Below are 15,775 nucleotides of genomic sequence, written 5' to 3' on the forward strand. Positions count from 1 at the left end.
GGGGTGCCTTAGTGCGGAAACTCTGGTCATAGGATGGTCAATATCTTAACTTAGCCCGGCCCACCTGCTTGTGACTTCCCATTTACTGTGATACAAATTCCTTCTGCACTGAAATGATCTTACCCCTAGCCAAAAGAAAAGTAAAGGCATTCTTTCAAGCCTTCAAACACACACACACACACACACACACACACACACACACACACACACACACGACAGGAGGAAGAGAGAGAGAGAGAGAGAGAGAGAGAGAGAGAGAGAGAGAAAACTAACTTTTTACTCAGCACAATCTTCCTAAATAAGAATCCAAACTTCACATCGGATCTTGTACAAAAGTTCCGTTACAACAGAAAGAAAACTCCCAACACCAAAATGGTAGGAGAATATAAGTGTAGGTATTTAACTTTATCAAAAAGAGTATATTTAAACTATATTGACCCTTTCAAATACCTTTAAAAGACATGGGATGAAATAAAATGTCTCTTGGCAAAAGCTGAGAGTCACTGTAGACATGGCCAGACTATCGGGAAGTATCCTGCTTGCCTGGCAGGTGAATGTCCCAGCAGCTCCAACAGGTCAGATGGAAGTCCCGTTCACCCGTTCAACTCAGCAGATCACCAGATTGCCACACTAAGTGTCCACAGATAACTGTGCTATTGTCCTGGAAGACAAGTTCAGGGTCTTCAGAACTCCTCTAGGTCTGTTCACAGGTCTGGAACCGGTAGGATTCCCCAGTGGGCAGAACTCACACGCTCTGGGGCCTGGGCTCTCTCCCATCGCCGTTGAGGAGGTCTGTTAGCTCCCCGATGTACTTGATGGTGTACTTGAGTGTCTGGATCTTGGTGAGCGGCTGGCCTCTCTGGCTGTAGACAGGGGGCAGGTAATTCCGGAGCGTGTGCAGGGCGTCTGCCAAGGTCCGCATCCGGAGTTTCTCCCTCTCGCTGGCCTTGCGTCTCCGCTGGACAGACATCTTGACTTTGCTGCCCTTCTGGCCTTTGAGACCACCAGCGGCTTGTAGGTAGGCAGGTTGGAAGGCTAACATGCTGTAGTCCAGCTCTACTAGGCCACCAGCTCCGTGGCTGCTGTAGCCATCGCCGCCCCCAGGGCTGGCCCCACTGTGCCCGCAGGGCAGTGCAAGCCCAGGGTAGGATTCCAGAGAAGGAACTGGGGAGAGACTCTGAGTGGGGGATGCCTGGTTCAGCTCCAAGGGCCTGGCTCGGCTCTTCCAGTCCCAGGAAGCCAGCAAGCCAACGGTGTCCGAAGAATCAAGGCCATCCTCCAGGTTGAGGAAAGGCTCTCCCAGGTTGTCCATACCCCCGAGACAGCCGTGGAAGGACTCCTTGGCAAATGTGCAAGAAAGTTCTGCTGCCCTGGCCAGAGACCAGCTCTCTTTTATGATGGTAGGGAATCAGGGACAAAGTGGGAAAGGGGCCCCTGGTGGAGGGAGTTCAAAGGGAGACCCAAGGACCAAGATGGAAGATGAACTCCTCAGGTGTCACTTTCTCCTCGTTGATAATTAGCATCTTCCAGCTAAAATGTCTTTAAACAGACCGGCCTCCAGGAGAAGAAGAAAGGAATTATCTTGTTGTAACTAAACCAATTAAGTCGGCATAACCAGGTTTAGCATCGTCCTGTGGAACTCATTAATGGGGAGCCAAAGAAAACAAACCTGGTCTCTGCAGCAAGGAGGGGCTCTTGGAGAGCCTTTGGGCCAGGAGGGCCGGCCCCCTCCACCCCACCTCGGGGATATTTTAGAGTAGATGGGGTGATAGCTGGAGAAGAAGCATGGGGTTGGGACAAAGCAAGTCCTTTGAGCTTTGATTCTCTCCTGTGTCAAATGCAGGCAATAATGGCTCCTATTCCCCAGGGCTGGCTTAGGCTAGCACACAGAAGGCTCTGTTGGATGTTCACTTCTTTCTATGGCTCCACTTTAGTTAACTGCCCCAGGTTTTGCAAAATACCTACCCACAGAAGAGCAAACCAGCCCATCCAGTAATCTGGGAGCCTTAATGAGCAGGGAATAAAACCCTTGCTTTAAGTGATCACACTGGAATCCCCGTAGCAAGCAGACATCCATCAGATGACAGAACACTCCTGAAAGCCAGGAACTTGCAAGTGTACCTGGCTGGCATTTAGCCTGATGAAGGTCTTTAAAAAAAATAAAATGCAGCTGCCTGGTCACACCTCGTTTTTTGAAATGTATAGAGGAAGTGTGAAATTAACAAGAGAGTCATTTTTCCCCCACCACCTCTCCAAATGCCACCAAATGTGTTAGGTTGGATGGCCTTGCTAGTTAGCTTCATTTCCTACATGCTGCCATAGACACTCACTTTGGAAACGGAGTTCCAGATGCCCCCATTTGTCCCAGGAACGGAACTCATTCCCCACGCAGCCCGGTGTGGGAAGGATTATCAGTGTCAGCATTGCCCCTAGTTTCGAGTCGATTCGTCCTTTAACATGGCTCTTTCAGCCCTCTGCGACGGTTGGAAAGAAATGTCAAGGACCTAATTAGAACACTTGTGGTATTTTTTTTTAATTAGCTAGGCTCAGGAAATAAACATCTGAAGCATGTAATCTGGAGAAAAATGCACTCAGCTTTACCATTTTTGCAGAAGGACACTGTGCCAGGTCCTGGGCAACAGTGGTAATGAAACAGGGTCAATGTATTACATTATTCCTCCTGCTTCTCACTCTCCCTCAGACGCCCAGAGTGCAGTGAGATTTTTCCAAGAACTTTTCCTGTATTATAATTAACCGTCAGATTTAAAAATTCCAACATCGTACCCATAAGAAGGCTGAGGTTCCCAGAGCTTAAGAGACTTGGTTACAACCCTAACAGGAAGTAGCACACTCAATAGAAAGTGGCAAATCCCTATAAAACTCCCAACACCCATCATTAAAAAAAAAAAAAAATGAACACTTCCCTTATGTCAGTCTGTTGTGAGAGAGGCAGGCGACAAGTTTGTAACTTTAGGGCACGGGGTGTTTCAGGTGGCCACCACCGGAGTCATACTACGATACCATTTCTGTTTAAAACTTCCATGTTTCTTTTGCAAACCACTAATTTCTTAAGCTTCTTCTTATTATTATTGTTACAAATTTTCTTTTCTTTTCTTTTGTTGTTGTTTTGTTTTGAGACAAGGTCTCGTTGTGTAGCCCTAACTGTCCTGGAACTCTCTATACACCAGGCTGGCCCTGAACTCAGAGATTCACTTGCCTCTGCCTCCCAGTGCTGAGATGAAAGGCGTGTGCCATCATGCCCAGGCCAAATTTCATCTTCTAAATAAGAAAATGCCCACTAAATCTTTGTTTCACGTGGGCAGGGAATGTAGCTCAATGGGTAGAATGCTTGCCTAGGATTTCTGAGGCCCTGAGGTTGAACCCTCAACATGGCAGACATTATGGTTGCAGACACTTGGCGATCCCAGCACTGAGGAAGTGGAGGCAGGGGGATTAGAAGTCCAAGGTCCTGTTCAACTATACATCAAACTCAAATACAGCTGAAGATACATGAGACCACGTCTCAAACAAAACAAACAGCAGTCTTTGGTGCATTGTAGACCCTTGGAGTTGGTTTAGTTATCACGGTCACTTGTCATAGTCACGCCATCAGTACGAGCAACTCAGTGCCATGACTGTACTGCCTCTGACCCGAGTCTCTAACAATGTTGATCCCAAAAGCGTATTATTAGAATGAGGAAGTGACCTGGCCTCCATGTTCCTAATGTACACTTTTCCCCTCTGATAAGGCAATGCTGGCCCAGATTCACACTGGCCTGGCCTGTCTCCATGGGTCATTCATTGCTCAATTTGAAGAAAAGGAAAAGGTGAAACACAATGTGGAACCCCTAGAATTGGAGGATACTGGTCCCCCCCCCCCTTTTCCATCATGTGTTTTAAAGCAGAAAACACATTCAGTCTAGATGGGACCCAAAAACACTAAGTGGAAAAATGTGCTAGAGAGAGAGAGGGTGAGCCATGACTCTCCTCCTTTAGAGGAAATGTCCTACTCTTTCATGGTGTATGTGATGTAACTTGGAAAATGGAATTAAGACCTGACTTGTCTTCTATGTGAAGAGCTTCTATCGAATTCCTTCCTGGCTCTAAAATATGATGAACGCTGCCTGCCGCTGGAGTGGGAATAGACTTAATTCAAAGAGTACCCTAACAGCAGGAAGGCCCAGGGAGCACCGAGTCCGTAGTTCCATCTGCACCCCAGGGAAGGCCAGCTGTACTCAGTGCCACAGCAAAAGGTTGCGGCAGGGACGGGAACAGGAGACCCAAAATTGCCTGGCTTCAAGATCCATCTTTTTTCTTTTCTTGGAACCGGTGTGGATTACGTGCTAAGTTTTCATCCCAAGTAGACTGCCTGTTTCCCACAGAGTGAGCTCCTGGGATAAAGTGTTAGTATTTAATTTAATGTCCACTACTCATCTAGCACTTATAAGTGACAGTTGACTATGATCATCACCAACTACCTTAATATATCCAAGGTTAATAAAGAGAATAACAGTCTCTCTGTGAAAATTATTCATTTCAAATGCAGTGACATTTCCACGCTAGGTTGCACCAGGCAAATTATCATGAAAGATGCAACACCTGTCCCATGAGAAACAGCACAAAACACAACTTACATGTATTGTCCATATCGTACAGTGTTCCCACCTTAGAATCTGCGTCATGCATGCAACACAGCCACTAGCAATAACTATAAGGTACAAAGCTTGATTCGAAGGCTACCCTCTCCAAGATGCCGTTCCTGCCTGTGCCAGACCTCAAGTCTCTGCCATTCTCCACCGAGCAACCCTTGATTTGGCCTCATCTTCCTGCCTGCCATCCTGAAAGTGTATTCCTATAGATCTGGGTTTCTATTTGGCTCATGCTGTATGTTATTCACTGTGCTGGGTGCTAAGGACAAAAAGTAAGTTAAACGGCTTTCTGTCTTCAGCACACGCAAAGACCAAATGAATAAGCATCTACTTGACTCCTCAAAGCAGGCTAAGATCTAACAAAGTAAACAAGCATACATTCAATGAATGTGATTATGGAAAACTAATCACGTCTGCGAGGAATATTAGTACCACCAGTCCTGCTCTGTAAAGGAGAAATTGAGATGCAGAGTTACTCAGGAGCTTCCCCAACATAAGACACCTGAAGTCAGATATTCCCGGGGTTAAAGCTGACTCACTCAAGCTTGCTAGTAATCCCTAGTGTCGCTGCTTCCTGGGGAGATAGCTGGAGGCATCAGACTGGCAACTCCTGTTGAGGCAGGCATCCAGACTCGAGAGGGAGCTTGGATAATATAAAAAGACTGGCCTGTGTTCCCACAGCAGGTACAGAAGGGACACCGGGGATGAATCAGTGCCTGAACACTGTGAGAACGGGACAGACAAGTAGCGGCTCCCGTCCCGGCCCACAGTTCCATTTCTGAGGGTGCAGTCACCCATCATTAACTATGATTCAAGTGTATTCCAAGGAAAATTCTAGAAATAGACACATCTTAAGTTTCATATAAGTACTATTTACATTAGTATGAAGAAATATGATACCATACCACTGTACTCCACCTAGAACATGTGACATCTTTCACTTCATCTTATTACATTGTATCATCTCACATTATCACAAGAAGAGGGGTAAAATATAGTACAATGTGATATTCTGAAAGAGAAAACACATTCACTTTGAATTACAGTATAATATAATATGTTGCTTATTATACTATATTGTTATACTTTATTTTTTCAGTTAATACTCTTAATCTCTTACTGTGCCTAATTTATACATATAAATATAATCTTTAACATAGACATATAGATGGGATAAAAACATGTATTTATAGAGTTTGTACATACAGAGTTTGGTGATATCTCTAAGGTCTCAGACATCCACTGTGTTATTCAAACACATCTCTAGACAACTGAGGAGACTGTTAGAGTCAATTTGACTGTCCATATTCCTAAATTACATCACGGGATAAGTCATGCACCGGCACAGTTACTAACAGACCTAACTTTTGACAGTCTCATGCAAGTGTTGTATGTATGTGAGCCACACTGTTCCTAGACCATCCTTATGGTAATCCACGGTGTGAGAACGGTAATAACCGAAACAATACATTTCTCTAGTACTGAGTCCTTTATCTGTTTCACTTCATTTAAATGATACAGAAATAACGATTCGTGTCCCTATTTCAAAAAAAAAAAAAACTGAGGCTTAGAAAACTTGTTCTGTGTGATGAGTTTGAAGGACTGTTTAGACCCAGGCAGACTGATTCCAGGGGCTCAAGACTCCAGTGAGACATATGTCCCAAGAGAAGTAAGAAATGGGAGAGGGTTGTGCGAGACTCCTAGCTGCACACTGTAAGGCTCGTGGTTCTACTGCAGAGGGCATCTGTCCGTCTGCCTCCACTCCAGGGCATCTTTCTGTCTGTCTGCACTTCGGGTATTTTCCTTGGTCTTTAACACATCATTACCACAATCCAACAGGGGATAAGGGTGATATTTAAATAGTTTTTATAAAAGAAAATTTTAGGAGGAACATTTTATTCTTTCATAAAACGAACACATTGGGGTCCTAATGCTTGTAACCAAAATTATGCTTCCTGAGTCCCGGCAGCGCTAGGTCTAGGCTAAGAATATAGAGTCTTTCCCACATGTCCTCATGTAATCAATGAGGTCACCTACCTAGGTATGCGGGTCCTTTATCTTACAGGAGAGAAAGCAAAGCACACTGGGTAAAAGTTTTGCACAAGGTCACCGGACTCAGCTTCTTTTCTCCAAGCGGTAACCTCACCCAAGGCTCTCTGCCTGTGTCACACCCAGAACCAGCTGCAATAATGCCAGAAGTTCCAGCCCACACTTCCTCTCCAGGGACACTCACGCTCCTGGTTTCATGTAGATTCATTTCTAGTTTGTTTCTTTGATTTTTGTGATGGAGGCTCTGTGTGCCTGGCTGCTTGACAACTTTTGGTCCTCTTGGGTCAGTCTCCTGATCATGTACCAGCACATGTGTCTTCACTGGGATTTCTGTCTGTTCTGAGAGATACACCCTCTGTCAACATCGCAGCCACAGCTACCCAGAATGCATTAGTCAGTCTATCCCTGGTGGTCTTGCCAGACAAGAAATGAAGCTGGTGTTTATTTATTTAGTTAGGTAGTTATTGACACGGTGTTTCTCTGTGTAGCCCTGGCTGTCCTGGAACTCACTCCGTAGACCAGGCTGGCCTGGAACTCAGAGATGCACCTATCTCTGCCTCCTCAGTGTTGGGATTAAAGGCATGCGCCTCACCTCTGGCTCCTAGTGTTTATTAGTCAGGAATAAATAAGAATTTTGGACTCTTTCATTCCATCACATAGTCTTGGCATCAAATTCAACAAAAGACATAGATAATACTTGTGGAGGAAAGGGAGCAGTGTGTGGGATGGGAGAAAACAGCCAAGTATCCTTGAACTATTAAATAGAATTAAAGTCAGCCATGAGTTGATTAGCTTGGCTAATGTTCTCAGGCCCCCATGTTACCAAGCCTGTGAGAGACCCAGCAAAACCCAAGGGAGAGTCTGCAGAGTCCACCTTTTATGCCACTGTCATCGTTAGAAACAAAGAAACCAACTAAGAAAGGCCAGCCAGGCATTGTGGTGCCGTGCCTATAATCCTAGCACTTTGAACACAAAGACAGGATGTGAGTTCAAGGTCAGCCTGGTCTACAGTTTACATAGTGAGTTCCAGGGCAGCCAAGGTTACACAGTGAGATACTATCTTAAAAAAAAAAAAAAAAAGAAGGAAACAGCTAGGTGGTGGTGGCAGCGCACGCCTTTGATCCCAGCACTCAGCAGGCAGAGGCAGGCGGATCTTTGTGAGTTCGAGGCCAGCCTGGTCTACAGAGTGAGATCTAGAACAGCTAGGGCTACACAGAGAAACCCTGTCTCGAAAAACCAAAAAAAAAAAAAAAAGAAAGAAAAAGAAAAAAGAAAAAAGAAAAGAAAAAGAAAGGAAGAGAAAGAAAGACAGGCAGACAGACAGAAATAAAATAAAAGTATTGTGGCTCATTGTAAAGCCAAAGAGTAAGGCTTGGTTTTGGTCTCCTTAAAAAATCAGCTTCGTGGAGAGCATCAGGTGGTGGGAGAATAAAGGATTTTCACAGGCTGCGGGTTAGTCCTGCCGGCAATAAAAGCAGCAGAAAACGATAGGAAGTAAATAGTTAGGACCTGCTTCATAGGAGACACAAAAGGCGGAGGTGTCCCATCAACATTCTTCATGGATAAGGAAGGGAATCCTAAGGTCCCCATCCCCCGCCCCCCCACAAAGGACTGTGGGCCATTAAGGGATGCCGGGGGAGGGAATGTTGTTTTCTGCAATGGTGTAGCCAATGATAACTCGCCCAGGCTCCTGTGAATACCTGCTCCTTCACCCATGCTCATGTAAGCATCGGTCACACACACACACACACACACACACACACACACACACACACACACTTGCAATGTGAGGTGGGAGGGGCACTTCACTGGGAAGGAGAAAGGTTTCCGAGGGAAGAAGGATATTGAGAGAGGCAGCCGGGGCGCAAGGACTCAAGTGGTTTATAAACATGTATGAAAGTGCCAAAGAATAAGAAATTGCTTTTAAAAGATAGGAAAGACATATGCTACACTTTCACAAACTTTTAGCCAGAGGAAATGCTATCATTTCCGAAGAACTTCCGAGAAGTTGCAGGCCAGAAGTGACGCTCATCAGCAAAGTCCGGAGGCTGGGAAGTCATCGTCCTGGAACTCGAAAGAGACCCCCTTCCTCAAGTACGGAGAACCTCGCCCCAAGTCAAGTGATGTGAGGCTCTTTGCCTAGTGAACACAGACAGAGGAGCTGTGAGATTTCCTCCAAAAAGAATCCATCCCAAAGCAGCCCTGTCCCGAAGTAGCTTTCCCCCTTGAAAATACCACCAGATACGTTCATTTGGGGGAAAAGAAAACACAGTCATCACTTTGGCACAAAATGAGGAGTTGTGAGCAGGCGCAGAATGGAGGGTGGCAGCATGGAAAAAGTACAAGGGACAGGGGCAGCAAAAAGAGGAAGAGGAAGCTGATTTTCCCAAGAGAGCCTGCACACCGGATGCTTTGGCTATCGTTATTTCGTGAACAGCTCGTCTCGGTTCAAAACTTTGAGAGTCGACAAGCAGCCTCAAATGACCAAGGTTTTCTACCACCTGAGACTGAGATGTGTGGGAGGCCTGAGTCCCCCCACCGGTGGTTCCCCGGCAACTGGGCAGCAAGAGTCAAAAAAGAGTTCCCAGTGTTACATTTACACCTCTTTCCCCTTTCAAGTCCCGTTCTTTATCACCACTGGTATTTGGGGTGGCATTTTAATACCCATGTCAAAAAGTTGAAAGCAGTTCGCAAGGATGTTGTTCTTCAAGGAGCACCCTCTGTTTTAACCAGACTGAAGAACAAAAAGAAAAAAAAAACCGCCAAGTTGCTTCTCCATTAGTCTCCAAGAGTGCTCAAGCTCCTGTTACTAAAAATGAAGGCTGAAACTGTTTTTGGGAGGATGTCTGCACAGAGCTCGGCCTCTGCTGTTGCCTGTGTTTAATCTGGATTTCTGCATTTTTCACATGGCCTGACATCTGCAAAGCAAATGACAAGGCCGGGAACAAATGGGAAAACACGTTTCTCAATATTTTGATATGAACTAGTCAAATATGATAGTCAAAAGGTCACTGCTACGAAAATCTCCTACAGATGAGAAAAACACCAGCTCACTGCTGGGGAGATGAACAGCTCACAAGGGAAGTGCAGGTGGTTAATAAACAGAAAAAAAAATGTTTACCTCATTAGTAATCAAAGACACGCAAATGGAATCAATGAGGCGAGGCCTTTTTTCACCTCCCAAATTGGCATGGGGGGGGGGGAGAAAGTGGTCCTTCACACATGCTGCTTATGGGATGATCAGCCATTCCATTTAAGAAAATATTTCAGACTGAAACACAGTTTGGGCACAAAGATATATTCTATAGAACTTAACAAATCTGCAAATGATTGTGAACAAGAATGATCACCAAAGTTATGATTGTAAATTATTCAATCAAACATCTGAGAGCAAAGAGGTGATTATATAAATCATGTACCCTTTATGTGGTAGAATATTATACATTAAAAACCAGGGGAATCATGTTCATGAAGAACATAATATAGGAAATATATTCTAATATTGCAGTGTTTTTAAGAGGGTTATATTAAATTAATGCTTTGACTCAATTGAACATTTAAAAATTTTTTTTTTTTTTTTTTTTTTTTTTTGGTTTTTCCGAGACAGGGTTTTTCTGTGTAGCTTTGCGCCTTTATTGGAACTTGCTTTGGAGACCAGGCTGGCCTCAAACTCACAAAGATCCGCCTGCCTCTGCCTCCCGAGTGCTGGGATTAAAGGCGTGGGCCACCACTGCCCGACTAAAATTTTAATTTTATTATTTTACATGTATGAGCATTTTGTCTGCATGTATATCTGTGCACAAAGTGTGTGTGGTGCCCACGGAGGCCAGAAGAAGGCATGGGGATCCTCTGGAACTAGAGTTTTGAATAGTTGTGAACATTCACATGGGTTCTGGGAACAGGACCCAGGCCCTTGGAAAAGCAGCCAGTGCTATTAAATGCTGAGCCATCTTTTCAGCCCCACATTAATATTTTAATAGAAAAAACAATTCATTGTTGACAGTGCGGTATTCATGGCAACAGGAAGTGAGCAGAGATTCTTTTTCTGAGTCGTTTTATTTTTCTTCTTCAAGATAATCTAGAGAAGACAGCAAACTGATAGAGGAAAAGTTTTTCCCATGGAGACAGAAAAGATTGGCGTCCTTTTCCTCCCAACAGTGTCGTGCTGAGCAGCTGAGGGCTGTCCCCGGACTTCTGTAGGCTGAGCAGCCTTCCTCCACGCCCCGTAGACTCAAAGCGCACAGTGGACCTGCTGCTTACGTGCAGCCTAGAGTTCCATTCCGGCAGCATCCACTTTCTGGAGGACAATGGTTTCTTGGGGAGAGGGAAAACATGTTTCATTGATGACATTTCACTTCCCTCTCTTGGAAATGTGGATCCGTAAACCTGAGCTGGAGCCTGAGAGGCTCTATTTTTATTAAGCAAGGAAGCTGAAAACTGGGCACTCGGTCAAAGGGAGAGTAGCCCGAGGTAGAAGAGCAGCTAAGCCTGGCCAGGAGCATAGAGAGAGAGGCAAAAACCAGCCCAGTACAGACGCCTTGCGCTGGCTGATGAAATCACAGGACACAGGGTACAAGACTAAAAGAACTCAAGACATCAGCAATTTCCTTGCCTTTTCACATTGTTGTAGCCCTGGCTGTCCTGGAACTCCTTTCATAGACCAGACTGGCATTGAACTCTTGCAGATCCCCCTGCCTCTGCCTCCCGAGTGCTGGGACTAAAGGCCCCGCGCCACCACTGTTCAGCATCTTCTCACGTTATTGAAAGATTCCTTGAGGCTGAAGAGATGGCTCAGCGGTTGAGAGTGCGGATTGGCCTCGAGGAAGACAGGAGTTTGGTTCCCAGTACCCCCTCACAACCACCTGTGACTCCGGCTCCAGGGGATCCAGCGTCCTCTTTTGTCCTCTGTGGGTACTGCATGCACACGCACAAACATATATGATTTAAAAGGAAAAATAGGTGCTGGGTGGTGGTGGTGGCAGCGGCGGCGGCGGCAGCAGCAGCAGCAGCAGCAGCAGCAGCAGCAGCAGCAGCAGCAGCAGCAGCGGCCCACGCCTTTAATCCCAGCACCCGGGAGGCAGAGCCAGGTGGATCTCTGTGAGTTTGAGGCCAGCCTGGTCTACAGGGCAAGATCCAGGACAGGCACCGAAACTACATAGAGAAACCCTGTCTCAAAAAACCAAAAAAGAAAAAAGAAAAAAAAAATATGTATACAAGCAACACTAGCCGGGCGGTGGTGGCACACGCCTTTAATCCCAGCACTCGTGAGGCAGAGGCAGGAGGATCTCTGTGAGTTCGAGGCCAGCCTGGACTACAGAGTGAGTTCCAAGAAAGGCGCAAAGCTACACAGAGAAACCCTGTCTCAAAAAACAAAACAAGCAACACTAAATGAACTCAGCAGGTTGCATGCATATATTCATCTGCATATATGTAACAGTGACATTAGAGACTGTGAGGCTATAAATTTGAAAGGGAGCGGGGAGAAGGGAAGGGTTAGAGAGAAGAGAAGAAAGGGATAAAGGATACAATTATATTTAATTTCGAAAAGAAAACCATGTAATACTAGTATCACAGCATTAAAAATATGCTTGATATCTTTCTAGCTGGTACTATGACTCAAATTGACCCATTCTTTTCTAAAAATTGGAGATTTTTTTTTTGTTTTTGTTTGTTTGGTTGGTTTTTCAAGACAGGGTTTCTCTGTGTAACTTTGCGCCTGTCCTGGAAATCACTCTGTAGTCCAGGCTGGCCTCGAACTCACAGAGATCCACCTGCCTCTGCCTCCCGAGTGCTGGGATTAAAGGCGTGCGCCACCACCGCTGCCGCCGCCGCCGCCGCCACCCCCACCACCCAGCGATTTATTTGTTTTTATAAAAGAAACACAGAATCAAAATCTTAACTTCTCTGCCTGTCCCTTGAGACTCCCCATCATCTGGGCCCTGCTGACCCTTCCAACCTGTGTGTCCCTCCTCCTTAGACACACTCTGGGTTTGATCGATTGGTTTGTTTTTATTTACTTTGATTGTTTTTATTCATTTTCTGGGCATGGGTGTTTTGCCTGCATGCATGTCTGTGCACCGAGTGCATGAAGTACTCCTGTGGTGGATATATTGTGTACCCTAATAAACTTGTCTTGGGGTCAGAGAACAGAACGGCCACTAGATTAGACATAGTGGCTAGAAAATGGTGGCACACACACCTTTAATGCTCTCACTCGGGAGGCAGAGATCCATTTGGAGCTCTGTGAGTTCAAGGCCACACTGGATACAGAGCCTGGCCTGGTGGCACACCCCTTCAATCCCAGGAAGTGATGGCCGGAAGTAGAAAGGTATATAAGATGTGAGGACTAGGAACTAGAGGCTTTTAAGCTTTTAGGCTTTTATCAGCAGTTCACCTGAGACCCTCAGGGGTGAGGACTCAGAGGCTCTCAGTCTGAGGATTCATGGAAACAGGACCAGCTGAGGAGTTGACAAGGTGAGGTTGGCTGTGGCTTGTTCTGCTTCTCTGATCTTTCAGCATTTACTCCAATATCTGGCTCTGGGCTTTTTATTAATAAGACTGTTTAGCAATTCATCTTGCATACTCCCTTAGGGCCAAAAGAAAACATCCTCCAGAACTGGAGTTACAGCATACTGAGCCGCCATGTGGTGCTGGGAATAAACCCCTAGTCTCTGAGAGAGCAACAAGCGCTCTTAACCGCTGAGCCATCTCTCCAGGCCCTTGTCTGCATTTCTTTTTATCAGCCTATGGCTGGGCTATGTCTTTCACTCAGTTCTCCCCTGATTGCTCAGATCTTCAAATCCAAGCCAGGATCTTGTCCAGAATCCCTTTCTGCCAATCCTCCGTGACCATTGGTCTTTACAAGCCAGTTCAGGAGCTTAGAGAGGAAACTTATAGTCCCAGTTCTTTCCCTTTCACTTGGTAAAGAGGCCTTCTTGATTTCTAGTTCAGAAACAGAGCCTTAGGGTTTGTGAATGGTTTTATTACATCTTTGGGACGTCACAGCAACCTCAAGAGTTAAGTCAGATTTTTTTTTTCTGCTGGAGAGTAAGGAACCGAAGACAGAGAAGCTTGTCACATCTATAGCAAAGCTCATGAATCCATGGCAGACTTTAGAGCATACCACGGGGAAAGGAGCGGACTCTCCTCTAGGCAAACCTAAAGCACCAATAGCTCTTCGTGTTGTCTAGCCCCAAGGGAGGGACACAATCCCACTTGAAAGAACAGCTGCCTGGTGGGCCGGAGTGACTGTCATCACCCCAGTAGTGGGCTCATTACTGCAGCTGTTGTTGCCTTTCGAAGCCAGACAGCTGTTGCCAGGAGATGGATTCCGAACAAAGGAAATGGAGTTTGCAATAATGACCGTGCCTGTATGTGTGCGCACGATGTTCTCCGTCCCGTAGCTCAAAGCGTTCCGGAGAGATAATCTAATTACTTCTCAGGAAGGCCACGCTCGAGGAGTAGGAGCAAAGAAAGCCAGACACAGAGAGAAGAGAGGCTGGCTTCCACTGGCCTTTGTGTGATATTGTTAAGATTAGAAAGGAAGGTATTTCGCAGGAGTCGGACAAGCCTTCGGGGTACAGCGTTTGCAGCGGGCACTGAAGAGGAGCGTCCTTGTCCTTGGCCGAGCTGGGGAGCCCCCGCAGTGTCTCTGCTGAGGCACTGGTAATAGGACAAGAGGTGGCGTCTGTCTTCCCCTCCTTCCTACACAGTACAGGCCGTCCTCTTTCCTGGCTCTTAACCTTGTCTTTTCGCATAGCAGGCACCGTGCTGCCTCTCGGGGAGGCCGTGGTCTGTTTTCCCTTTGGACAGCCTGCCTGCCCGAGTTACTGGTCACTATGGCTTTCCAATTCCTTCTTCACTCTCCCCTCCGGTCCAGATGCTTCTCACTCTCTTGGGAAGCCACACAGCCTCACGGAGACTTTCCTGCTCTGGGCTAGCCCCCTCCACTAGACTACCCACCAGACCATGGTCTGAAAGGGGGCCCCTCCTCTTCTCACGTCTCCCTCCCTGCTGTCCACCTCCTGCTCTGCACAAGATGGTTACATTCCCAGATCCCTGCTTGTTTGACAATATCCACTTTGCTGGGCCGTGGTGGCCCACGCCTTTAATCCCAGCAATCGGGAGGTGGAGGCAGGCAGATCTCTGTGAGTTCGAGGCCAGCTCTGGTCTACGGAGCTAGTCTAAGACAGTCAAGGCTATACAAAGAAACCCTGTCTCGAAAAACCAAAATAAGAAAGAAGTATGGCCGGGCAGTGGTGGCGCACACCTTTAATCCCAGCACTCGGGAGGCAGAGGCAGGTGGATCTCTGTGAGTTCGAGGCCAGCCTGGGTTACCAAGCTACACAGAGAAACCCTGTCTCGAAAAACCAAAAAAAGAAAAGAAAGGAGTATGTAGGTTAGCTGGGCATGGGCTTGTGATCTCAACACTCCTGAGGCAGAAACAAAAAGATCTATAGTTCAAGGTTAGCTACAAAACTAAACAAAAACCTAATCAAACAACAAAAGAGGCATTCCCAGTTAAGTTTTCTATTGTGTGTATAAGAGTGGGGTGGGGTGGGGGGCTAGCATTTTTAGAACAATGCTCCTCCAAAAAGGCTGGGCTCTTGCTGCCCTCTCCAGAGGCCTTTTCTGGGGACTATAAGATGAACTCAAAGTCTGGTCTTTGGTGCTTTGAGGAAAAGCGTTATAAACGAACTAGTGCGCAGGCGTGCGTAGCTCCAGCCCCTCTGTGGGAACGTGCCCGTGCTCCGATTTCCTCATCTGTCTGTTCTCTGGGAGGCTACAACCTATACCCATCGGCACTGCCTTGGAGACACTACTTTATTGACAAAAACAATTTAGCCCCTTTCCCATCGAACTAATCGAAGCTGTGTTTCTGAAGCAAGCCAGTGAACTCTCTTGAGAAGCCCGTGGCCAGGAACTGGCTCCACCTGTTTTTTTTTTTTTTTTTTTTTTTTTTTTGGAAGAGATCTGTTCTGAGACCATGTTTTTGCTGCAGCTGTGTTTTTGGTCACATCGCGACCCAACCAAATCCTCCTCCAACCACTGCAGCCGTTTTGGGTGGCCCGAAGTAA

General features: G+C 46.3%; 1 protein-coding gene across 1 annotated transcript; it reads right to left on the reverse strand.

The window, feature by feature from the left end:
• Nucleotides 1-201: 201 nt before the first annotated feature.
• Msgn1 (mesogenin 1) lies at nucleotides 202-1,344 on the reverse strand. Its single transcript, XM_028867650.2, has one exon. The coding sequence runs from the start codon at nucleotides 1,310-1,312 to the stop codon at nucleotides 746-748; it is 567 nt and encodes a 188-aa protein (XP_028723483.1). The 5' UTR covers nucleotides 1,313-1,344; the 3' UTR covers nucleotides 202-745.
• Between the last annotated feature and the right edge of the window lie 14,431 nt (nucleotides 1,345-15,775).

The sequence above is a fragment of the Peromyscus leucopus genome, chromosome 22 (genome assembly GCF_004664715.2).
Source record: "Peromyscus leucopus breed LL Stock chromosome 22, UCI_PerLeu_2.1, whole genome shotgun sequence".
In the NCBI taxonomy this organism is placed as follows: Eukaryota; Metazoa; Chordata; class Mammalia; order Rodentia; family Cricetidae; genus Peromyscus; species Peromyscus leucopus.